Source organism: Corvus moneduloides, chromosome 7 (genome assembly GCF_009650955.1).
Source record: "Corvus moneduloides isolate bCorMon1 chromosome 7, bCorMon1.pri, whole genome shotgun sequence".
Classification (NCBI taxonomy): Eukaryota; Metazoa; Chordata; class Aves; order Passeriformes; family Corvidae; genus Corvus; species Corvus moneduloides.
Window position 1 is genome coordinate 8,133,351 of NC_045482.1, and position 24,350 is coordinate 8,157,700.

The 24,350-nt window shown below is 39.2% G+C and overlaps 2 protein-coding genes across 4 annotated transcripts in view; one reads left to right on the plus strand and one right to left on the minus strand.

The window, feature by feature from the left end:
- Positions 1-3,115: 3,115 nt before the first annotated feature.
- Positions 3,116-9,792, minus strand: MSTN (myostatin). The gene is made up of 3 exons (XM_032114401.1): positions 9,315-9,792; positions 7,116-7,489; positions 3,116-4,997 (listed from the first exon to the last, which is right to left on the minus strand). The coding sequence occupies exons 1-3, from the start codon at positions 9,685-9,687 to the stop codon at positions 4,617-4,619; spliced, it is 1,128 nt and encodes a 375-aa protein (XP_031970292.1). The 5' UTR covers positions 9,688-9,792; the 3' UTR covers positions 3,116-4,616.
- The window catches only part of C7H2orf88 (chromosome 7 C2orf88 homolog), a 42,632-nt gene continuing 27,849 nt past the window's right edge, over positions 9,568-24,350 (plus strand). For all 3 annotated transcript variants that reach the window (XM_032114409.1, XM_032114416.1, XM_032114421.1), the window contains exons 1-2: positions 9,568-9,654; positions 22,312-22,392. The gene's annotated coding sequence lies outside the window, so the exon portion shown is untranslated. The remainder of the gene's footprint in view (positions 9,655-22,311; positions 22,393-24,350) is intronic.

A 24,350-nucleotide genomic window follows, 5' to 3' on the forward strand; every position in this document is an offset into this window, starting at 1 on the left:
TGCTTAATTTATCAATACACCTAGTAATTAATTGGAGTAGTTCACTGTTGAATGAACTGTACGTTTGCACTTCTCCATTTCTTTTTGTTTTGCAAGATTGCTACAACAGATGTTAGCACTATCACTTATTTTGAGATTATTTAGAAGCAGCCAAGAGTGAACAGAACTGTACTTTTTGCCTATTCAAATTCAGAAGTTGGCCTGTAGCCCTAACTTTTTCCTTTGAATTTTGTTAGGGCTTTTATAAACTAAATAGGAGAATTGGAGCTTTAGTGTTTCCAGAGTTTGTTTACATCTTATTTTTATGGCTTCAAACATGTTACACTTGCATTGCAAGCCAGAGTTACAGTCTTGCTTCTTGCAGGGGAAGACTTGACAGAAAAGCAGATGCAGTTGCATTAGTAGTTTCTTTGCTGGTGTTAAATCGATGTATAGGTATCTACTTGCTGCAGTTAACATTGTTGGGAGGAAGCTAAAGTGGAAGCACATAGCTAATTTGAGTGAGTTAAAACACACCACTAAGGTTCTTACTGACAATTTTGCTGAGTTACATAGGTACTGTGTTGCTTGCAAAGCTTCTGGCTAGTGCATTCCATTATGAACTGTTTCCTAACATTATTTTTTTGTTGACATGTACTAAGTTTATAAGTTGAGGTGGGATAATATGGTTGTTAAGTTTGTCCATCCAGTGCTTCAGATTATAATAACCTGCTTTGTTTTACTGTAGCTTTAACAAAATCTGTCTGCCTGGACTGAGCTGTCCAAACCTAATCTCAAGCAGATTTATTTTTTGAGTCTTTTAGCCAAAATAGGTCATTCGCATCCAAGAATGAGTCAATTCAATAATCCTTCTGATTAAAAAAGAAACCACCCAAAAAAAACCTTCAAAAAACCCCAAACCCCCAATGAACAACCACAAACCCCAAACCTAGACTCCACAGAATTGAGGAAAAGCTACCTAAAGCTGTGAATGGATTTGGCCTTTAGTTCTTCCTTTGAAATCTGCTCATATTTAACAAAACAGTACATCTGTGGAAAATTGCAGTGCATCTGTGCTTAGTGGTGATGACTTCTGTGTTCAGCTGTTAATTCCCCACGGGCTCTGTTGAGCATATTGGAAGGTTTCTCCCCTAACTGCAGCTTCCAGCAGATGCAGGATGCACTGGATCTGGTGAAGGGAAAGGAGGGCAGTACTGCAGGGGGGCTGTTCCACCTGCAAAAGGGGCTGTGGGGCAAGAGTGTGGGGTGTGCTGGGGATGGACATTGGCTGGAGTGGGATGGGATGGGATGGGATGGGAGATGCTGTGAAAAATGGGAGGGGAAATGCTACTTGAGTTACAGTGTAACTGGAGCTGGGTAAGAAATAGGGGTAGAACTGCACTGGAAAACGACTGGCTCATTTTGGGAGCAGAAGAGCTGGGCAGTAGAGCCAAGGGGAAGAGCTGAAGCAATATAGAGTTGAGGGACTGCCCTGTTGTGGGTGTGCATGTGCGTCTTGGGGCACTTGAACACTGCCTTGGAAAGCTGGGTTCTACCTGGTTCATTCCTGTTGGGATTCGTAGGATGCCAGACAAGGAAATGATGCTGTTTGTTTCTCACACATCATCCCTCACTGGCTATTTTCATTATTCTGGATACACAGCTTAACAGTGAGGTTTGAGAGCCATACAAAGTATTCACAGATGCTGCTGAAGTCTCTCAGACCTGAGCCTTGGAAATATGAGGATGTAACGGTAAGAACAGAAGGAATCATTGACATCTTAAATTGATTGTCAATAAACACATTAATTATGAACTATTCAGCAGCTGAAATCAGCAAGATCAAAGCCCAGAGCATGCTCTGTGAGTAGCCCCTTATCTGTAAGGCCAATATTAAATCATGGGAACCAGAACTGCTCTATGATAGTTTCAAGTTTGGCAAAATATAAAAGACGCATACTGCATAAAATTTACGTGGAATAAAATTTTGTCTGAGTGTCAAGATGGAATGCTGGTTGGAGTAGATGTTCTTTGGAATTCATATTACTTATTTTCTTGGTTTAATTTTGTTTCCATTGATTCCAGGAACAAAAAATCCCATCACTTGTACACTGCCTTTGTGCAGGGTACGGTTATTACCAGGCAGCCAATGATGTCACTTGTATGGGGGTAAATGAATTTGCATTAGCTTTACTTTACGCATCATGAATAAAAATAATCCTGCAGGTGTTGTAACTGCACTTTGGTGCAGACTGGGAATATATTTTGTTCCCTGTCAACTGCAGAATCCACGCTGCTGCATCTCTGCAGCTGTTGCTATATGAACTGGCCCAATTAAAGCAGTGAATGTTTAGCTACAGGGTATATGGAAGTTAATTTGAAGTCTCTGAATGGTTTAAAAGCCTCACGCAAGGAGATGCTATTGATAGTTCACATGAGCAAGATGGCACTACTTGGTGCCTGAATGTCATGAATTAAAAGTCAAAGGGCAAAACGTTGGTCTCCCTTAAAGCCAGTGAAAGTTTTGCCTCTGACTTCAACAAACAGAGGATTTCTCCCTTAATTCTGTAACTTTGGTTAGGAGGGGAATTTTGTTGTACTTTTAATTCTTGTGGCTTCACCAAGAGTCTGTATTCCAAAAGTTTTTAGATTTTTATTTAGTCTGATGGTGTTTTGTGGGAAACTAAATTGAAAGTGTATTTAAGGGCCCCAGGGATCTGCTCTGGTGAACTGCATCAGGAGAAGCTGAACATCTGCTTGATGCTTGGACACAGCTTTAGCAGAGCTCCTTATCATTCAAAAGAAATTGCAGAAAATCTGTTTGCTTTTAAGTTTCAAACCTCATTGCTCAAACTTTTAAGTTTTAATGTCCTTACATACAAATTTTTAAAAAGTAAAAAAACTCAATACAAAATATTTACCACCAAGGCAGAAAATATATAAAAGGGGAAGGGAAAGAAAATCAAGCAGTTTTGCAATTTTAGGGTGGTTTTACACAAAGGAAAGTTCAAAACTGAATTCCAGAATATAACAAAAACGTGCATCATACTAACATGAAGGTGTTTTAACAGTGATTGTGTTGTCTTAACAAACACCTGGTTTATCAGTTCTATTTCACATGTGAAATAAAATGGACTTTATAGTAAATAGATCTTTTTAATTTCAATTAACAACTTTTTACTGTAAGGAAAATGTACAGAATTTGTGTGGAAATCCGTGTATTATGTTTACTCAAATACAGAAAATACTTTGCTGCAAACTTTTAAATATAATAAAATGCATTTAATAGCAATCTTTTGTGGTATCATCATTATTTATGAACATAACATTCAAAATATGGAAATTCAGTTGTGGATCAAAATGACCATAAAAAGAGTAAACCAAAGAACCTTATAAACATGTCAACAGCCATCATTTGTCCTAGATGGCTCATACCAATGTAAAAAACATATAAAATGTAGAATAATTCTCAACATATGGTTTACTTTGTTGCATTGTTCCTACATATTATTTGTGTTAAAATCCATAAAATTATATTATGAAGAGAATATTGGGGTTTGTTTATTAAACTAAAGTACAGGTTAGAGTTATTCTTTTCTTGTGATGAACATATACCAACAGTGATTAAAAAATAAACATTTATTTACAAAATATTGATGCATACATATTACACAAGTCAGTTATATCAAAGTGGTTTTTAAACAATATCTGTAGCAACCAACTATTTGCATTGGTTTACCATAGTGCAAATGGTAATGTTGCAAAGGCAGGTTAAAATGTAGGATTGCAATTTGAATGTTGGGCTTCTCTGCTGCCTTCTGTTTTTCCATGTCTAGAAAACTATTCCTTTTCATTTAAAAAATATCGATTTCTTGCGAATGTTGAATAGTGTACCTGAGGATAGGGCAAATTCATTATTAAGCCTAAATTCTTTCACTTACATAACTATCTTTCTATTTACTCAGCCTGCTTACGTAGCACCATTGCCATTGATTACTAAGATACTAATGAGAAAAAGGAATGGAAACACGCTAAATACACTATGCCATCCCTAATTTCAGGATTTGTCCGTTTATGTGGAATTTCATCTGATACATTTCACAAGTCTGCACTATATATTCAAGTGTTTAAGGATGATTCTGGTGGTATTGTGTAGTGGTGTATATGTTACCAGTATATATGTTCCTGTAACTATGATATTAAGTGAAGCTGTGAAGAAAGGAACCTAAAAGCCTGCTCCTTCTGTCCTCAGGTGAGAAGGAGTTTGCTTTTGATTACCAACATGTACTGAAACCTGCATATAAATTTGCATCCGAATGACTGAATATTGATTCCCTCGTAATGTAAGAACTTCATGGATTAAATCCGGTGATTTGACTGTAGCTTTTCTCTTTTGCTGGCTCACAAGCAGCCATCAGGTAATTACATTGTCCTTTAGTTCACGTTCTGTAGCTGGTGCTGCACTAAATCTGTACGGTAGCACACAGGAGGTCGGCAATGCCTTGTGTACGTAACTTCACAGTTTGAAAGACTGGTGAGGGGGTATAACTTTTTCTTTTTTTTTCTTTTTTTTTTCTCTTTTTTTTCTTTTTGTGGTAGCTTCCATGATTTGTGAAGCAGTGGATCTGACGGGGATCTCATGAGCACCCGCAGCGATCTACAACCATGGCTGGTATCTTGCCGTAGATGATTTGTTCCTTCCCATTGAAATACAGCATATTTATGGGGGACATCTTGGTGGGTGTGCAGCAAGGGCCTGCCGAGCCTCTGGGGTTTGCTTGGTGCACGAGGTGGGTGTGCGGGTATTTTTGTAAAAACACAAATTCACATTCTCCGGAGCAATAATTCGCTTTGTATCTTTTAGGAGCGATAATCCAATCCCATCCGAAAGCTTCGAAATCCACCGTCAGCGGGTAGCGACAACATCGGGATTCTGTCGAGTGCTCGTCGCAGTCGAGACCAAAATCTCTGCGGGACCGTTTTGGGGTGTCTGTAACTCTGACCTCTAAAAATGGGTTCTGTGAGAAGAGGAGAAGGAACTGGAATCATTTCTGGGGTAAGCCCAAGTTCACTAAAAACATGCAAATAATATTTCAGATGTAGATGTATCAAATTAATATTCTGAAATGAAATTTAAAAACAGAATTTTACCTCCTGCAATTCTGTTATAGTTATCTCTGTATTTCCCTGCTATTTCTCTATACAGAGCTTTAAGACCCTGAGTATTTGTCCCTGAAATCCCCACTATCTCAGTGCTAGAATCATTTAACTGCTATAAGAACATTTCAGAAATTTGGAGGATGCTGGATTTTTACTTTTGGTGTGAGTTTTGTTTGTTTGTTTTAAACTCCATAATAATAGCTTTTGTGAGTCCTTCTGAAATTTCCTCCATTAAAAGCATATTGAGTTCAGGCTTTCTGGATATCAAGGAAGGTTTTTTGTCCAGACCAAGGAGGACAAAAGTTGCTCCTCTATTGCTGCCATGCTTGAATGACTCTGTGACTGAATGAAATTGGAGGGGCAGCTAAATATTTTGACTCCTGGAAGAGTCCTGTGGCCAGGAATGTACTTTTGGCAGATTTCCAGCCACATGCCTCCTACCAAGGTTGTGTTTCCACAGTCACCAACTGAGACTAGAAGGGAATTGCAACCATCATGATCATGAGTTTGAAAAAGTTCCCGAAGCTGCTCCCTTTCACACACTGATTTCTGCCCCTTGTGCTGGTTTGGCATTGATGGGGCCATTCCACAAAGACCGTTCCTCCGGAATGAGTAACAGCCCAGCTAACTTTGTTACACAGGTTTCCCTCTGCCCCGATACCCGCCTTCTTGGCTGCGAGCTGTGGAGCTGCTGGAAGTGCTCTTCCCAAAGGTAAGTTATATGGGGAGGAGTTTGGTGAGAGGAGCACCCCTGTACCGGGAGCTGCTGGAGAGGAGCTGGAGGCAAGAGAGGAGAGATTTCCTCTTCCGTTATCAGCTGTGCCTCTAACCCTGCTCTGCCACTGAAATGTTAATTTATAGATGGTGATAGCCATGGGTTATCCATATGTATAATCATCTGAGTGGATGGAGGTGGTGAAGACATTCCTGATCATGATATCCAGCTGGCCCGTTTCAAATACAGGAGATCCGTATTGATATTGGATGTACAATTAAGGTATCACAGAGTTTTCTTTTAAGCTCTTTTTAATTATATTATGCTGCTGTGAAGTTAAATGTTGCATAAATATGGTTGGACACAATGAACTTAAAGGTCTTTTCCAACCTAAATATTTCTATATTTCTGTGATCAACAGATTCATGCACTACATAAAAGTAGAATAATATTCTTCATACTGTATTCAAAAGGAGGGATCACTTCATTGTGATAAGTTCAGAAATTTTTATAGGTTGTAGATGATTAGTGATTTGCAGAAACAAATAGCAAGGGAAATACTGTAGTTTCACCTCAGGTTTACTTCAGGTGTACTTGTGGGTACACTTCAGGTTTAATTTGTTCATCTATTCTTATAAAAACAAACCAGATAGTTACTTTATGCTCTTTCTTATCATTATGACTCAATTATTGTATCAAGCAGAATTTCTTTATTCAGACGTTTCTAGAATGATGCACTCTATTAAGTATTGGAATATAAAGAACTTAACATTATGGAGAAGATCTGTTCTCACCTTCATAAAGAGACAATTCTTGTTGTTTAATAGAAAATATGTGCATAGAGAGTATGTAGGAACTCCCTTGCCTTCTCAGCAATATTGGAGGCATCTTTCCTACCAATCAAACAATCTAAAGACTGTTCTTCTAGCTTTATGTGAAATAGCTCCTTATTGAGCAGTGTTTGCACTCAAAATTGAAAACAATGTTACTTTGATAGTATCATCCATCAGTAATTGCCAAAACCTTTTCTAGTTAATGCCTCGAAATGTCTCTCTGAAATACTACAATTTCTCTCAATTTTTTAAATAGGGAAACAGGCAGAGGAATGCTATTGATTTTTGGCATGATCAGAGAGTAAAGAATGAAAGAATTGGACATACAGAACTTTTATCTTCCATTCCCTAAACAATGCATCCATTTTAACCTTAAAACAGAGCTTAAATGCTTTTCAGTGAAATGGGATTTTTCTAAATAGACTTACCAATCCATCTTCCCCCGGTCCTGGAAAAGTTACAGCAAGATTCCGTCCGTTCTCATCAAAAGCTTTTATTTCGATGCCTAAATTGGATTCAGGCTGTTTGAGCCAATTTTGCAACACTGTCTTCACATCAATACTCTGCCAAATACCGGTGCCTGGGTTCATGTCAAGTTTCAAAGATCGAATTCCAGTATATCTTGTACCATCTTTCATGGGTTTAATAAGTCTCAGGATCTGCACAAACACCGTTGTAGGTTTTTGGACTTGCCTCAAGTATATCCACAATTGGGCCTTTACTACTTTGTTATATTGTATTTTAGAGCTAAACTTAAAGAAGCAACATTTTGGTTTTCCCTCCATTTGTACAAGTAAATCAGCTATAAATGAATGGAAAGAACAGATTACTGAACAGAGAACAAGAAAAAAAGCATATATAAACCTGACTATTTTTTTTCAGACTGCATAGGAAATACTACAGTATGTTATAAAGAGTACCAGTAATAAAGTGGATTTAACTTAATTGATTTTCTATGGTTTACACTCTACAGCAACATTAATGGATGTCAACAAAATTATTATTCTATCACCTACTACCAATTCATTTCTGCTGGTCACCTCCTGAGGACCTTCATAAAGCATGCAGAATAGCAATTCTGCATAAGCTGACTCGACACGTGTGTGGTGATCCAGCTATTTCTAATTTACTCCAAAGCCTCAGCGTGCTGCAGACCATACAGCCCTGGGCAAACTGCATGAACATTTAAATTTCTTTTCTCAGTGGAAGAAAATAATTGAGAGGATTAATATAAGGATCATTTTGTTTTCATTTGAATTATATTAGAGGAAAGTCACGTGCAGTGCTGCGTTCCTTCTTCCTGTAGCCTATGATGCAGCTGTCATACCTAGTCATGGCAATATCTTTCCATGCCAGGATAAAATGGGTAGTACTAATCCTAAATGGTGCAGGGCTTTAACATTCATAAATCTCGTCACTTAAGATACCTGTCTCTTTAGTGCGTTTAAAATAGCTCAAGGGCTTTTTATAAGATGTAGGAAATGAACTCAGCAATGAAACACAACAACTTTTCTTCAGTCACTGTAACTATGAAGCAGTTTGATTAAAAATAGTTATAAAGCCTTATACATAATAGGCTGGAATAAAAGTGCAGGCAGACCTCAGCTTTGTGATAAGGCTGCAGTAAAATAATGCTATTAAGTGCCCATCTCAATAATTACTAAGTTGAAAAATTTCACTGAAGAATTTACTTTTTCATCTGTGGGTTCATTTTTAGCTGGTGAGAGCAGCTGATATTATTCTAGTCTGCATATCATAATGATATCTCTAACTGCTAACATGTCTTATATGTCCTGTCATCTTTTTCCTTTTTGACATCATATTCATAAGTGTTATTTAAAAAAACAGCTGCCATAGTCAAATACCTTAGCTGATGAAGAACATAAGATACTACAGTATTAGCTGTGCAAAAGATACTTGATAGGAGCCATAGCAGATGTTTAGCACTCGGAAGATAACTCAGAATCTGCTCATTCAGTAAATGCCTTCATTCTTCCTTGGCATGACTACGTGAGCTGATTGCTATAGCACGGACATTTTTACATTTAAGTCTGTTACACACATATTTGCTTTAAATATATAGTTTTAACTCCGAGGTGGGTGGTGCTAGTTTATGGGATCAGCAAAGAAGCAAGAATTTAACTCTCTACTTGCACTTGCTATAGCATGTTGCAGTTAGGTAGATATAGTGCTCTAAGCTGCATTTCTGTTGATTTCTATTGCTTCTAAAAATACTGGCCAGTGAAACCTCCCTCACAAAAATATAGTTCTCTCGTTATCTGCACTTGTACTTTATATTTGTGAGAGGAAATGCCCTGAGTGCTGCAGATAATGAAGTTGACTAAACTGCAGATCTCCCTTTGCTTTCTAAGGCAGTGGGCAAATCCTAAGTGCTACAGGGCACACACATTATAAGGAGCCGAAAACCAAACAGTAAAACAAAGGATTGCCACACGGTCATCTGAACCTGGCTCAAATTCTTTAGTAATAACGCTCTCCTCCCTCCCTCCAGCAGACTTCAGTCAGCAGCCTGTTGGGAGAGCCTGAGGAGGAGTTGTGTGGCTCTACAGCAGAGAGACAACTCTCTCGGAGGGGCAGTGGGAGGCGAAAGAAGCAGGGTTACTTACACTCTGTAGGCATTGTGATAATCGTTTCGGTGGTGGCATGATAGTCATCATCTTCCAAAGAGCCATCGCTACTGTCATCTCTCTGGACATCATACTGATCAATCAGTTCCTGCAGTGGAGGAGCCTTGGGTAAAAGTTGTTTAATAACATCCCTGCTAATGTTAGGAGCTTGTTCCAGACGCAGTTTGCTGAGGATTTGAATTTTTATGGCTTCTATTCTGGAAGATTTTGTATTCTGTCTCCACGTACAAGCATTGCACAGTCCGTCCTTTTCAGCGTTCTCTGTGGGCTGACTACTGTCATCTAGAGCCACCAGATCAACTGAAATCAGCATGAACAGGTAAATATAAGCATAGAGCACTAGCTTTTGCATGATCTCACATTCAGTGCAGCACTTTTGCCTTCTTTTTTTTCCCCCTCCCCCTTTCCCTTTCAGTCCTAAACAGATCCGTGAAAGCAAATGCAATCTGAGAGACAGCTTGCCACACTGGTGTACCTTATATATTCCAAGGGGGCTTTTTATACTCCAACTTTGATTAGGCTCATGTCGTCAAACCCGACGATTGGTTGCTGTCCCAACAATGAATCTGGCTGTCAGAGGGTAAAGCCCTGTCGATCACAAGTCACTAGACAGCATTTAGTTACAGCCAAGGGTGAACTGATTTATCTGGATACTTCTCAGAGGATATGCCTTCACATTCTGAAAGGATATATTTCCAAGTATTGTGGGCAGCAGTACTGAAAGACAGCACTGTCATTCTTAAATATTATACCAACTGTGTACTTGTACTATGAATCAAGAGAGACCTTGCTCTAAACTTGCTTTAGGCTTCTACCAATCTTTCTGACTTGAAAGTTTGTTCTGTTTAAAAGAAAATCCCAAGGGGTTACTGTTAGCAGGCAGGAAAATAATACTTTAGAAATGGATTGCAAAGAGTACTAATTTATGTTGTTTAACAACTAATAAATATTCAGCAGTTCCTATTTCAGAAAACCTTACTGGGTTTTCCTAGACATTAGTTAAAGCAGTATTGGAAATTTTGTGCATATCTGACACTATGCAAATGCCTCTCTTATTTGTTTGCCCCTTTAACATACATTAAAATCCACAGAAATAATCCTTTACTGAATTAACAGTCAGTTATGAAACGTGAGTCTGTCCCCTCTTCATGCTGTCACCAGAATCCTGGGCAGTAAATTAAGTATCTTTAATAACAAAGGTATTTTAAGGAGTATCTTTAGCTACTCACTTTAATATTACACAGGAATAGTTCAACTTGCTATTTTCATTATTAGTGAAAACGTTAAAAGCCTTAAAATATTTGAATCGCTACTGTGTATTTATCTTCTGTTTCCATGTAACCTTTTATTTCTCTTCAAAATGTCTCTGTATTATGTCAACTTAAGTCGTATCTCTGTGCTTTTTTTACTTTCTATGCAAATACTTAGAAATTCTCTTATGTCTTATATATTAAAAATACAGTTTTAATATTCTTTCTGCATAAGAGAGATACATCTATGTGTAATTGTATAGGTTATGGCTTATAAAATCTTATATTGGATCTTAAAATCAAATGTAGTCAGCCTTTGGTGTGCTGTTAGCAATAATTATGGAACTCACAGTGTGGAGGGGGTTACTGCTCAGCACAGACTGCATGTCACAGCAAACAGAAACCCTGGAATTGGTATGTGTTGTATATATTTGTATGTTTGGAATCTGTGTATTACAGCAAAGGGAAATCCTGGAATTTCATGCAATACGCCAAAGTTTGCCTAAGTTAGGACTGAATTTTCAGTTTCTCATGGTTTCTTTTCTTTTCCCATTTTGAGTACACCTAAAAATATGTCAGAAAAGGTGTTTTGCATGTGTTCATGTAAGAAAAACATTGGTATAGGTAAAGATGTCGACAGAACTCTCAAAAAAATTTTTTTTCTGCCTGGTCATTCATATTTTCTTGGTGTCACCTCCCCAGGGCATGCAAATTCACTGTATACCACAGAACTGAGCCTAATATTCAGCTCATTACCAGTGATATAAATCACAAGTATTCAATTGAAATTGGTCGTCCTGCCCTGATGTAAAGTTGATGCAAGTGATAGATGTATCATGCTCACACATTCCAGGCATACAGCCTTAGGGTCAGACCCTGATATTCTGATTTTAGCCAAAAACCCATGTTCAAAGCGAGCAGTTTGCTGCCTTAGCTCTTGAGCATCTGAGTTTTACACAGAGACCGATGCAGCTACTCTCAACATGTGGTAACGTAAGTGGGCTGTGGTTCACTGGAACTAGAAGTCAGGAGTTTGCAGTGCAGACTGCCTGCCATGCCTATAACACCTTTAAAACAGACTCTTAGGACATTTTAAGTGCTAGAAATGTGTTTTTATGGAAGATGCATAGGATGATTCACAGTAAGAATCTTTCTGAAAAGCACTGACCTGTTGGTGAATTTTTGGGGGAATTTAAGTTGGAGTTTGTTTACTATTATGACAGCAAATGCCATCATAAAATCATTTTTAATTATTTCTTTATTTTAAACTAGAATGACTTAACCAGATGGCTGTAAAAAGAAATCTAGTCCAAGTGGAAACTTTGACAGGTACCAGGTTTCACAGCAGAAACAGTTTAAGATAATGGTTCATCAATAAACAGATGGAAATAATGATGCAGTCATTGATATGAAAGTAATTCAGTGTTGTGGCAGACCATGTCTAAAAGCCACTCATGAGGGAGAGGGGCAAGAGAGGTGCTCAGCAAGGCCTCAGCACTGTGCCTCCTCTTGGGCTGTGCTCTGAAGCCACACTGGTACCTGGCCTGCTCCTTCTCCTGCAAGCCTTCCTGCTCTGGCTGGCCAGCATGAATGTGCAGAGCTTCAAGATTCTTTTCCCAGGCTTCTGCAGAGATTCCATTAATCTGCAAACTAGAGTCCCTTTGCTCCCTTCTGTGCAGCACTTATTTATGGCTGCAGGACCAAGGCCCTCTCCTGTAAGCCTGACACCCCAGTGAGCTCTGAGGAAGAGCTCAGCTTGCTCTCAGGTGACGCGTGGTGGCAAACAGACCCTGCTGAGCACCGCTGTTCAGGAGGCAGCAATAGCAGCTGGAGTGGTGGCACAGGCACTGCTGTCTGAGGGTGACAAAAGCACCCCAGAATTCACCAGCAGCTGCATAACAGCAATATTTTTCCATTTCCCTCATAAAATGCATTTCATATGTACTCTGAATAACTCTGGGCTGTTAGTAGAATACTTTTCATCTTTTCTGGTTTCTGGCTTATTCTTTTTTCTCTGAAATTGCAAGAATTTAGGAAAGAGCACAATGAGTTGCACTTGATCAGGAGCTCTTGAAGAATCTAATTTCTTTGATAATAATAATAGAATATGTGGTTTTTCTGTCTGACTGGCATTGTAGTGTTTTTGGAAAGTGATGACTATAGAAGAAGGTGATAGAGGGGAGAAAAATAAGTGATAAAGAGACCAGGTAAAAGTTGTTCTAAAATTTATTAGGCAAAAAATACTTTAAAAAACCACCACAACAACAAAACCCTAACACATTATCACTATCAAAACTAAAGAAGAGTTAAAAATGAAATGCACATCTTACTGAATGTTATGGCATTTTAATAGTATCTTTGGGATTTGTGTCATTCTACCCGTTGTGCCTGCCAATAGTGAATAGTATTCCCAATCCTGACTATGTGGAGATCATGGCTCAGGCCCCCAAAATCAAGCACTGCAAGAATGTTCCTTTTTAAAGGAAAAAGGCATACATCTGTCTACCTGGCAACTTCTCCTCTACTTTCCCCCTTCCACCATGAGCTCTTGGAAAAACCTTAAAAATTTTTTTTGGAAAATTAAAAAAAAAAAAGGAAAAAGAAACTAAACCCACCCCCTACAAATTTGATTGATATAGAGGTTTCAAAGACATGCTGTAACTGCAAGTTCTATGGAAAAACAGTGACTGTGCAGAGGAAAAGGAGATTACTAATGCCCTCCCTGAGGAGAAGGTGAGCAGAGCCCAAGCATTACCCATCCTTTTTGGCAGGCTCTTTAGCCAGTGAGCTCGTGCTCCCTCGGCAGTGCTCAGCACGCCACTCGCCCTGGACCATCCCCAGCCTGTCACCCCTGCCCGGCCAGCAATGCACACAGTGTGCGCAGGGACAGCAGGATGGGATCTCAGCTTGTTTTGGGGGAGGACCAAGCGGACATGGAAGGGAACCAGGACATTTCTGAGAAAAAGGAGACTTACAGGAGTATGAAGGAGCTGCTTTCCTGGCAGGGGAGGAAAGGGACATGGGTTATAACCCTGCAGCAACTGGACAACTTCATCCTGCTGTAGGCTGCATTTTCAAACACTTCTTTACAGCCTGCAGGACCAGAAATTCACTTTTCTTTAATCTCTTGTTTAAGTTAAATGAAATAGTTCTCATAATTGATTCACTTCAGAAGGTAGAACTTGAAGAAACAAAGCAGGTGTTGCAAAATGCACTGTAAATCTGTGATTGCTCTTTACATTGATGTCAAGTCCTACCTCTGAACCAGTTGGCTTCGCTTCCTGGTTTGCTTATAAGGAAGAGATAACATTCCTCCTGAGCTGCTGTGGAAGATACTAATTGAGTAAGCTTTTCTCTCACTTTTGTCAGCACAAAGCCTAAATTCCAGAATAGCAAAATGAAATGGATAGAAAACTCAATTTTAAGTCTTTTTGGACTAGACTCATCTCTTTCTTTGCTGCTATAAGCTGGAAATAATTATTGTGAAGTTATTTTGTTTAGAAAAGTGAAATTTGAATAGAAAAATTCAGACATGTACTTAAATGTAGTGGAGTTAGGGTGTTTCAAGTGCTTAACTATGAGTCCAGCTGTCTTAGCTCACCAGATGCTTTCTCTTAGCCACTGGAATCAAAAGATAAATGCATTACTTTGAACCACAAAGCAGATATAAGGCCATGTCTATAAAACACCTAGAAAGAACTCTTGCAGTAACAAAATGCCTGTGGAAACATGATTGCAATTACATTATGTAAATGAATCCACTGTAGGGCAAGCATAGCCACTTTTAAACTTACTACCATGAACTAAAATATGAAGGCTGTAACTCGTGTGAGTTCCTGCTCTGTAACAAATGGCTTGAAAGAGTTTGTCCTTTGCTATACTTTTTTTTTTCCCTAAGAAAGTAGTCATATATAACCTTTTAAACATTCTGGAAGTCAACTTCATATATGTTGATGGTATGAATATTTAATTCCTTCAGCTTGCCAAGAAAGAAATATGTCCATCTTGGTTTTACCAGTTCTGAGTTCTAGATATCCTGTTTCACACGGGAGAAGAGCAGGCATGGCTCAGGGAATGGATTACTTGGTACACTGGCATCTGGATGGGCTATACTGCAACTCCTTCTCAACCCCTGCTGGCAGATGGCTTTCCCATGAAGACCAAGAACGTTCAGCGATTTGGGATTTTCAGTGGTCTCCCATGAGGTGTATTTGGGTCTGTGGTTTGAGTAGCAGGACAAAATGTCACTCTCTCTGGAAGATGATTTCCTCCACTCAGAAGCTGCGGGAAGGAGTGTCTCACAAGCCATGGTATGCAATTGTGCAATGGATAAAATGGGGCAAACAGGTAAAACTGGTGGCAAAGGGCTGCTGTGGCCATTTCAGCCCATGATGCACCTCTCAGCTTGCCCAAGAGATGCTGCTGAACATAGCCTTTGGGGAAGTTGTATAGGGTTACCTTCAGCTCCTGGCCATCTCCCTCCTGCCTGCAGCTTTTTTGTTGCCGTGCATAACTGTGCCTCTGGAATTGGGCCAAAAATACCCTGTTGCTTTTTCCTCTCCTGCGTGTTCCAGTACACGTTGCTCCAGAACTAGCCTGATACAGTAGTTGAAATGAACTCTAGAAACAGATAGGGAAGTATGTTAAGTTCCTTAAAACTTTTAAGGAAGGGTGCAGTTATCGTGAAAGCTTCCAGTTTTTCTGAGTTCTTTTGTATTTAGGATTTTATTCTGCAGCCTTTGCTAAGGTGTCTAGGTATCTTATCATATATCTTGTAAAAGAGCCCTATTAAACATTAACTTAATTCTAAGGGTTCCGCCCTTCTTAAAGGATGCTGTCTTTTCTTTCTTTTCTTTATAGTTGTAGCTTTTCTACTTTTACCTATAATTCCTGACATTCATCCTGACTTTCATCTTCAATGTCTTTTAAAATAGCTGCATCAGCTGCTGCATCACTGATGACAAACCTTGGATTCCTCTAAAGAGTTGTTACCGTGCTTGGAGAGGTTTCACTTATGCATTTGCACAAAGTGTTTGAAATACCAAAATACTTTCTCTCGGCATCACCAGCTACAAAAACGGTTGTATTTTCTCCAAGGCACAGCTCTTCGAAGGGGATTTTCACCCCAGGAGGTCAGTGATTTTGTGTGAGTGGCGTGTCCTCTGCTGGGTTGTTCTGGAACAGCATCTGTTGGGAAGCGAGGGCTGCTGCTCTGAAGTGTTTTTTTTTTCTTTTTCCTTTTCCTGTTTCTTTCTCCTTTTATTTTTTTTCCTCTTTTTTTTTTTGGGTTTGTTTGTTTGTTTGTTTGTTTTTAATGCATAAGGTGTTAAAAGCTAATATGTTCCTGAAAGAACAAGAAAACGTGGTTTTGCAAAATGCAGTGAATTTGGCTCTGTTCAATCTTCCCCAGTGCCATTATGGACTGAATTAATTAGCTTTTTTATTCAGAAGATAGCTATTTGTGGAATAGATTTGGCTTGTCATCCTAAACTATCCCTTTGCTGCCCTCTCTATGACCTGCATGCCTCCTTTGCTTTGGTCCCACTCTGTGGTTTTTGCCTCTACTGAATCCACAGGCTGGATGGGAACAGCCTGTAACACCCACTTGTCTATAAGCAATAAGAAAAATCACAGCAATATAGCAACATACAGGGCTAAGAAAGCTTTTTCCCTCTTCTGCTCACTTGCACTGGTGACCATCAGGTGCAGTATCACCTCCCTCCTGGTAGGGCTGTCTATTACCCGGCCAGAGGAGTTATCCTCCTTGCACTCCAGGAGTTTTCTGGGTCACCTGCAGCTCACTGTGTTGCTTTCCCAGCATGTCAGGGTGGTTGAAGCCCCTCAGCAGGACAAGAGCCTGTGAATGGGATGCCTCCTGTAGGTGGGCCAAGAAGGCTTTGTCAATAGGCTCCCCTTGATTGGGGGACCTGCAGTAGACACTATCTACAACATTCCTTGACTTCATCTCTGATTCTTCCCCATAAGCTCTAGACCTGCTCATGGCTATTCTTTAGAGACAGCTCTTCACTCTCTGTCCATCTCCTGATGTAGAGGGCAAACCCTCGCCCTCTCTTTCCTCACCTGTCCCTTCTGAACAGCCTGTAGGCATCAATAGCTGCACCCCCGTCCTGGCATTTGTCCCACCTGAGGAATGACAAGTAAGTCACAGTTTTTAGTAGCACGGTGGCTTCCAGCTCCTCCTGTTTGCTGCCCACGCTGTGTGCAGTGGTGTAGAGGCACCTCAGCTGGGCGCTCTGAAGTATTTCACTGGTGTTTCCATCTTGGTTCTGACTGCCTCACAGTGCCCTGGTTCATCTCTGCAAGACCTGAAGTGTGCTCCAGCACAGCCACTGTGTCTTGGAGCCACCAGCTCAGGGCTCTTGCTGGCATCCCATCCCTCTAACCCTGGCATGTCATCCCACAACTTGTCATGGCCAATCTTGATGTTATCCCCTCTCCCATCAAGTCTAGTTTAAAGCTCTGTTAGTCAGCCCTGCTGATTCATGAGCAAAGACCTTTGAGGAAGCTGAATTCCATCTGATGCCAGCAATAAGATGAAATTATGGTGAAATTAAACTTCTTTCCTTTCTGCCATGTGCTCATCTATGGTCAGGTTTAGACAGGCACAATCCTAGTGCCTCTAGGATTGAATGAAAAGCAGCGGTAACATTCTTGAAGAAATAAAGCAACATTCAGATCTGCACTCATTCAAGAACGCCTTTGAATCTGGTGTATTCATCACCAAAGGTTGAATTTACTACTGAGAGCTAGGCTACCCGATTTAACCCTGGCATTAAAAATTGATGTTAATGTAAATTTTTAATAACCCTATGGAAAAAGTTAAGAAAATAGCTGATTATGAAGAAATATGACATATTACAAACATATAACCTTACAAAGTTATTTAATGTCATAAGTGTATTATGGGAAAATGCAGGCACGAAAGGCTGTGGTTTCTGAGGAAGCTGCTTCTTTTAAAGTAGGACCCTGAAGAATCAGGTATTTATGAAAACTGCTGTACAAAATAATGCAGAGACAGGAAATCACATAAGCTGCTTTGGGGTTTTAGAAGACAGAGAGCAGATCGGAGGCTGCGTAAAACTGCTTGATGTATTTGATTTTCACTTGGAGGAAAAGAACATAAATGCTACGTTTTGTAATAAATTAGGTACCTTGGGAGGATTTTCACGTAACTACTACAACTGTTTACAAGTGTTGGGGCATCCAAGAAGAAACTCAGCTTTAACTCCCTCTCCTTTATATCTTCCCTTATTTGTTGTTCACTCCCTGCTGATGTAGTAAAGACGTTCCCTATTTATGAGCTCCATTATGAAGCATCACATAAGAGCACCAACAGAAGGAAAGCTGCCTGTACTGGCTAAAGCATTAGATTTACTGCCCTTTTCTCTTGGGAATTGCCTCTGGTTCCTCTAGGAGACACTTCCAATTCCTAACAATTTTAAAGGCTGATGCTTTAAAAATTTAAAAGTTTGGTTTTGGTTTTTGTTTATTATCCTTGGGATTTCAAGTTTTTCTCTCCCACCAGCCTGCTAGTTGGCAACATTAGCCAACTGGTTGATAAACAAGAATAAGCCACAAGGGAGTTGACTGTTTGGGGGGTTTTTACCATCAGTAACAGACTTTCAACCCCCTCTACCATTCTGCAGAAATTTAAAACTACTTAAGGATTAACTCTTCATAGCAAAGAGCCTGACTATCACTGTATCCATGGATATATGCCCCACACTCATGGAAATCATGTGAAGATTTCATACTCTCTATTGACTATGCAAAGAATTGAAAGGGTGCTTAAAAAACAGAGATCACGTATTAAGTCTGAAGTATTACAGTGGTTGTTTCTTCAGAGATTATTTTTAAGATATCCTAGTATAATGAAGGCTGTAGAGTGGCTTTTAGTGAGTAGATCTGGAAGAGCTAATAGAGAAAAATATTCCATGGATACCCAGATTAATAGATACAGAGTTATTTATTTGCTACTGATTTTGTGATAATTACACAAAGCTTTTTTTATGTCAAGTGAACTTTGCACCAGGGTTTTTCCAGTACACAAATCTGAGGAACTTCACAATTGCTTCTGAAGTTTTGAAAAGAAAAAAGGCTTGCTGCATACAAAAGCTAAGGTTATGATCAATTAAAAATGTAAGCACTTGACCAAACTTTTGAGGCTTTCCAGAGCATATTAATGAAAAGAGAGGGATGGTACAATTAGGAATGCAGTGCAAAATGGAAATAAAATTGACAACATCAAATTACTTTATTATACTTTCTACAATTTACTGAAGTAGCTCAACATTAAGAAATGGAAGCATTTTGTCATTCTGTCCAAAGCCTCTAGAACAAATGAGAATTAGTGAATAACTATTGAATTGTGCAGTTGTCTGCTTTGCTAATTCTAAACTTTAATTGATGTATCTAATGATTTATATGAGTAACTCTGAGAAAGCAGTGTGGTAAATTTTAATATCCTAGTAATAACTTGGTAGAGAGAAATTGCTTCACTAGATCCTAAACTGTGTTAAAAATTACTGTGTTGGTAAATCTCTAGTTATATGGTTTGTGTACATATAATTCCATATAGATAGATATAGATATGCTTAATTAGACATTCAAGCAAAAGAGCAGTTTCTGCTCAACAGCTTTCTCATTGCACTGGCTGGTTTATGAAGTGAGATTTCCTTTCTGTATAGCCCTTCCCTCACATCAGTCAATCAGGCATTATCTGGGGGACCATAATGGCACAAAATACTTGCCACAATTGTGCTACCTGGCGAATGGTCAATGTTTCTTACAAGAAATAAGGTTTATCAAAATAATGTGAAGGAATTACTTATTTCAGTATGTATCTGGAATGATATGAAATGGGTATTTGCTGTTCGTATAGGAAGAATGCTGTACTTAAAAATGCTAACATCTTGCACTTTGGGCTAACATTTAGTGTCACCTGATATAGATATAAATTAGTAATTTATTAATCATAACTCAGATTAACAGCTTCTTTTTTTTTTTCAGTTTGAGCATTGCTGCTGCTGCATAGGGCTAAATTTCCTGTTCTTGCAGCCATTTAGGCCTAATAAAGTGTAACAAAATGAGCAAAGCTGGTAGGCAATTTTGTAGCCTTTCCTGTGAGTAATTTTGAAATAAGCATATTACAAGCGAAAGGATGTTAGTTTTGCATTTTGATATGCTGTGTTTCAAGAAGTTTTTGGAAAGGCCCTAAGCTGTGTTAGCCCAGAGTAAAACAGAACAGTGCAGCAAGTACAAACTCAGAGGATAGTACCAGCAAATACCATTGCATAGCACAGAATTTAATTTTTATTTTCCAGAGAGAATCTAATTGAAAAGTGTGTTTCAGTATAATGGTGTCATTCATGGTTTGCAGACCATGAGAAAGTCACCTCTGTCAGTAATTGCTCCAAATAGCAAGGTATGAGATGTGCTCTTTTTAGTTAGCTTATAAAGGATTAGAGCCCCAGAATGCTCCGAGTGTTTGCAGCATTTGGAAAGGGTTTTGCTTCCTGAAAACAGCCATCTTCCTAAGCTGGGGCATTAGAGCCAGTCATTGGGGTTGAGTTGCTCTTTGGGAACTGGCATTAATATGCAGTTCCTACAACACACCCATCATGCTTTGTGCACCTCTTTCCTCTCAAATGAGTGTGTTTGGCATCTGCAGTATATAAATCACATATCCTCCTTCCTTGGGAAAGTAACAGGCACTGGGACCAGAGCATGGCTGGCTGGATGCTTGTGCTGGAAGGAAGGGCAGTCAGGGAGCCCACACCCTTGCCAGAAATGCACCAAAGGATCGCCTCACATGAGAAGGGTTGTGGTGCCCTGGCCAAACTTTTCCTCTTTCTGTACAGAATAAGAAAAATCAGCCAACGGTACAAGGGGGGTGTTTCCACTTTGGCTTTCTCACAGCATGGTCCCCATGGAGTTTCTCATTCAGCATAAAAGCAGACAGCACAAGAACACACAGCACAAGCATTCCCAATCACGGGAATTTGTGGAGGATTAGAGGAGACCAACACACGGTCTGCAGCTGCCTGGTTTGTAAAGTAACAGCTATGGAGCATGGGAATGGTGGTTCCTCTTCTCCCAGCTGCAGGTTGTGGTGATGATAAACAAGTATTTTTCCATCTTCCAGCAGTGAATTGAGCTTGGAGTGTATTATTTAGGCTTTAATCTGGGGGGAAGTCAGATTTCCTCTGAGGACAAGTACATTTTCCAGCTTTGCCTTGGGAGACACTTTCCTCACATTTTTTATTCCTGAGAAGTGCCAAGAAGGGAAGCAAAGGCAAGGGAAAAAATGAGAAGCTGGAACCAGCTTGCCCAAATACACTGGCACTACCTCAGCTGAGCTGGTGATGAAGGTTGGTCTGAGACATGGCTAAAGAACTGAGATTATTTTGTCTTATCTACACTGGTTCAGAGCACAGGGGAAAATATCCATCACAGTTTGCATCCAGGTACTCCATTTGCAAATTTGCAACAACTGCAGTAGCTGCTATAAAATAGAGTGGATTTGGTTTGGGGTTTTCCTGCAAAAATCTTTTGTGGCACTCTACAAAGGATAGAGTAAGAGCAGGTGTTTAAAGAGAAGACCACGATAAAACACAAATCTTCTTAATGAGTTGTAATCAACCAAAAAGCTAATGGGGTTGGGGCAGTTCTTGTGAGTGTCTGAGGAGTCACGTCTCCAGAGCAGGCTTTGCATCCATATGGTAAAATCCTTGGGAGCCAGGAATTGAGGTTGCTTTCATTCCAATTCAAACAAGCCTGGTAAGGTTCCTCTGCTTTTGTAAAGATGTAACACAAATATCTTTTCAATATCTCATTGCTGACTCTCAGGGTTGTATTCTTGGATCTAATTCAGCCATTTAGTGTCCTAAGCATTAACATTCAGTTGATTTATATTTCTGTGCTTACTAATTGCTAATTCCTTAGAATTTATGGGCCTCTTTTTCATCACATTCAAAGGGCTTTATCCAGAGGTATGAAGGGAAACATGGCTACAGGGAATGCAAACTTTGTAACTTGACCTAATCTCACCTCTCTTATCTCTCCATTCTCTCTTCAGGTTTTCACCAGTGTCTTGTTTTCCAGGAAAACTGTCTTTAAGCTGCATGTTCTATGACATATGTGCTTTTCTGTTTTCTGCTGTTTAATTAATAACCCACCAATTTTGGCTGAGGCTGTGAAATCAGAGATAACATGTACCTGTTTGAATATAACCAGGTCCTTTGTTATATTACCAAAATCATGGACTCTAGGAAACTGTATAATCCTCAAGAAATCTCAGCAAGCCTGCAAAATAATCTACTGCATCACACCTTGAGCTCTGCTAAGGACTGGCTTTAGTGTCAAAGCCTGCGATCAAAAATCCTTTCCAAGCTTTGAGGTGCACACTGCAGTAGATCTGGGTGCTCTAAATCAGTTATAATGGTGGCATTTCCTGTGGGCTCTCTATGTATTAGGTATTGTCTTTTTAACCCATATGAAATGTCTTTTCTTTCCATTCCATTATATGGTCTATTGTACTCTCTTTTTTTTTAATTTATTTTTATGAGAAATCAGTGATTTCTTATCTGCCTTCTCTGTACCATGCATAACTTTAGATAATTTATCTTGTTCTTTTTTTTCTATAGTAAACAGCTCTGCTTTTTTGGTATTGGTGCTTCAGCTCTGTATCATTTTTGTCTCTCTAGGGTTACTCTGCATGGAGTTTCTTTCTTTGAAGATGGAGTAATCAACAATATTCTGCAACTGTCTACAATATTTCTAGCAAGGTAACATATAGATTATACAGATGTAGATAAACTGGAGTTGTCTTATATTTACTCATTCTACACCTCTGTATTTGGAAGTTACAAAAAAACCCAGCTGCATGTTGAAGAGAAGTTTTTAATTAAGCTATCCGCAGTGGCATTCTCTTTAAATAATAACAATTCTTTAAAATAATAATAAACATGAAACCCTGTAAGCCTTGCAGGTAATTCAATTGTTCCTCTGGCTGCCTGAGTGCTCCCAGCTGAACAGTTTGCTTCACGGGTTTGTCTGACTGGAAGGCAGAACAGAAGCATTTTTCCCAAAGTGCTTCCCATTTAGCTATGGCCAAACCTCATGAGAACTGTGGCTCTTAAAAAGCAGCTCTAAATTATTCCACTTTGGGTGGTTCTGGCTACTTCATTGACATGGAAATGTCTTGAATCTAAAAAGAAATTTGCATAGGTTTAATTTGTGCAAACAATGTATTATTAAGGTTTTTTTAATCATGCAATAGTTTTGAATACTGCACTTAAGTTTACTGGGGTGATAATTAGAATACTAAATACTTCTGTCAGTGACATCCCTTAAATGTAATTTAACAGTGGATAAGAACACAAAATTTTTCAAAGATGAGATTTGGTTTCCTCTAGAAGATCTGAAATCTACTTCTCACAGGGTAAAAGTAAAATGTAGTATCGTTTTCACTACTCCCCAGTGGTGTATCATGCAGCCAGTGTATACACCACCACCTATGATTTTGCCTGCTGCATGCTCAGTGTTCAGGAAATAAGCTAGAATAAATTTACTTTCCATCTGCTGTATGCTTGCGTGTAGGAGCAGCATGACTATATTTAAAGAAAATTTATGAGGGAAAAAAAGTATTTCAGAGCTTAAATAAACAGGCTTTGTTCACTTGACTGATGCTCAGTGGCGACTTTTGGAAGTGGCCGAGAACCTTCCAAAATGTCTTTTCATGGCTGTAGGACTGAGCCTGGGGGATTTTGATTTTGGGGAGGAGGGTGGGGTATGGATACTATTGCAGTGCAATGGTATCATCATCAACATGCCTACGTAAACATTTCTAACACCATCAAATTCACTGCAGGGCGGAGCACAAAACCTTGCTTGTAGTTTTCTGCTAGGGAGAGCTGAGAAGCTGTATCAATCCCCAAAAGGATGGAGACAGCTTTTCACTAAATTCTTTATTCATGCCCATAATACTGACAGAGTCAAACAGAGATGTTATAGCATGAAGTGGCTTTCTTCCATCTAAGGATGAAATAATAAATTTGAAGCATGGGAAAAGTGCAAAAAAGTCACAGTGCTGGTTGAAGAGACCAAATCTTGTGTGCGATTCTGTTCTTTAAGAAGCACATACACAAAGCCATGAGTAAATACTAATAAAACCTGGAAAAATATCACTAAAGACAAAATATTCCAAAGGCAATGTTATCAAAATCCTTTGAAACGGAATTAAAAGATCATATGGACCTGCAAAAGCTGTGGGGATCAGGGTCCAAGAGAACTAAATTCTTGACTTTAGTTTCCAGTGTCCTTTGCCCTTTTGCATCAAGCAGGAGCTTCTTCCAAAAATAATTTCCTGAATGCAAATGACCTGTTATAGCACTTATTACTTGGGGTATAATGTTCGAAGCAGGAGTGACCCTTAAATTAGTTGACGAACACATATGAAACTTGCAACTTCTAATAATAGTGAGGCAAGTCTTCCATATGTTGTTATAAATTTCAGTCCGAGATGATTAACGTGGCTCACAGGCTACTCTTGTAAGATGATAGAAGAGATATTTTTGCTGCATCTCCTGAGAGGGCTAGTGTTTCAAATTATTTCCAAACAAGCTTCTTCCAAGTGAGAGATGGTTCTCATTTTTTTGTCACCTTAATAAAAAGGTGATGAACACTCTCTTCTTAACTGTGCCCTTATATGAACATCAAACAAATACTATGACAGTATGATGTG

Coding starts and splice junctions, on each gene's coding strand:
- MSTN (XM_032114401.1), bottom strand. CDS start 9,687: ATGCAAAAGCTAGTGCTCTATGCTTATATTTACCTGTTCATGCTGATT. Junction 7,490..9,314: donor TATCACAATGCCTACAGAGT/GTAAGTAACCCT, acceptor ATTCATTTATAG/CTGATTTACTTGTACAAATG. Junction 4,998..7,115: donor GACCGGGGGAAGATGGATTG/GTAAGTCTATTT, acceptor CTCTTCTCACAG/AACCCATTTTTAGAGGTCAG.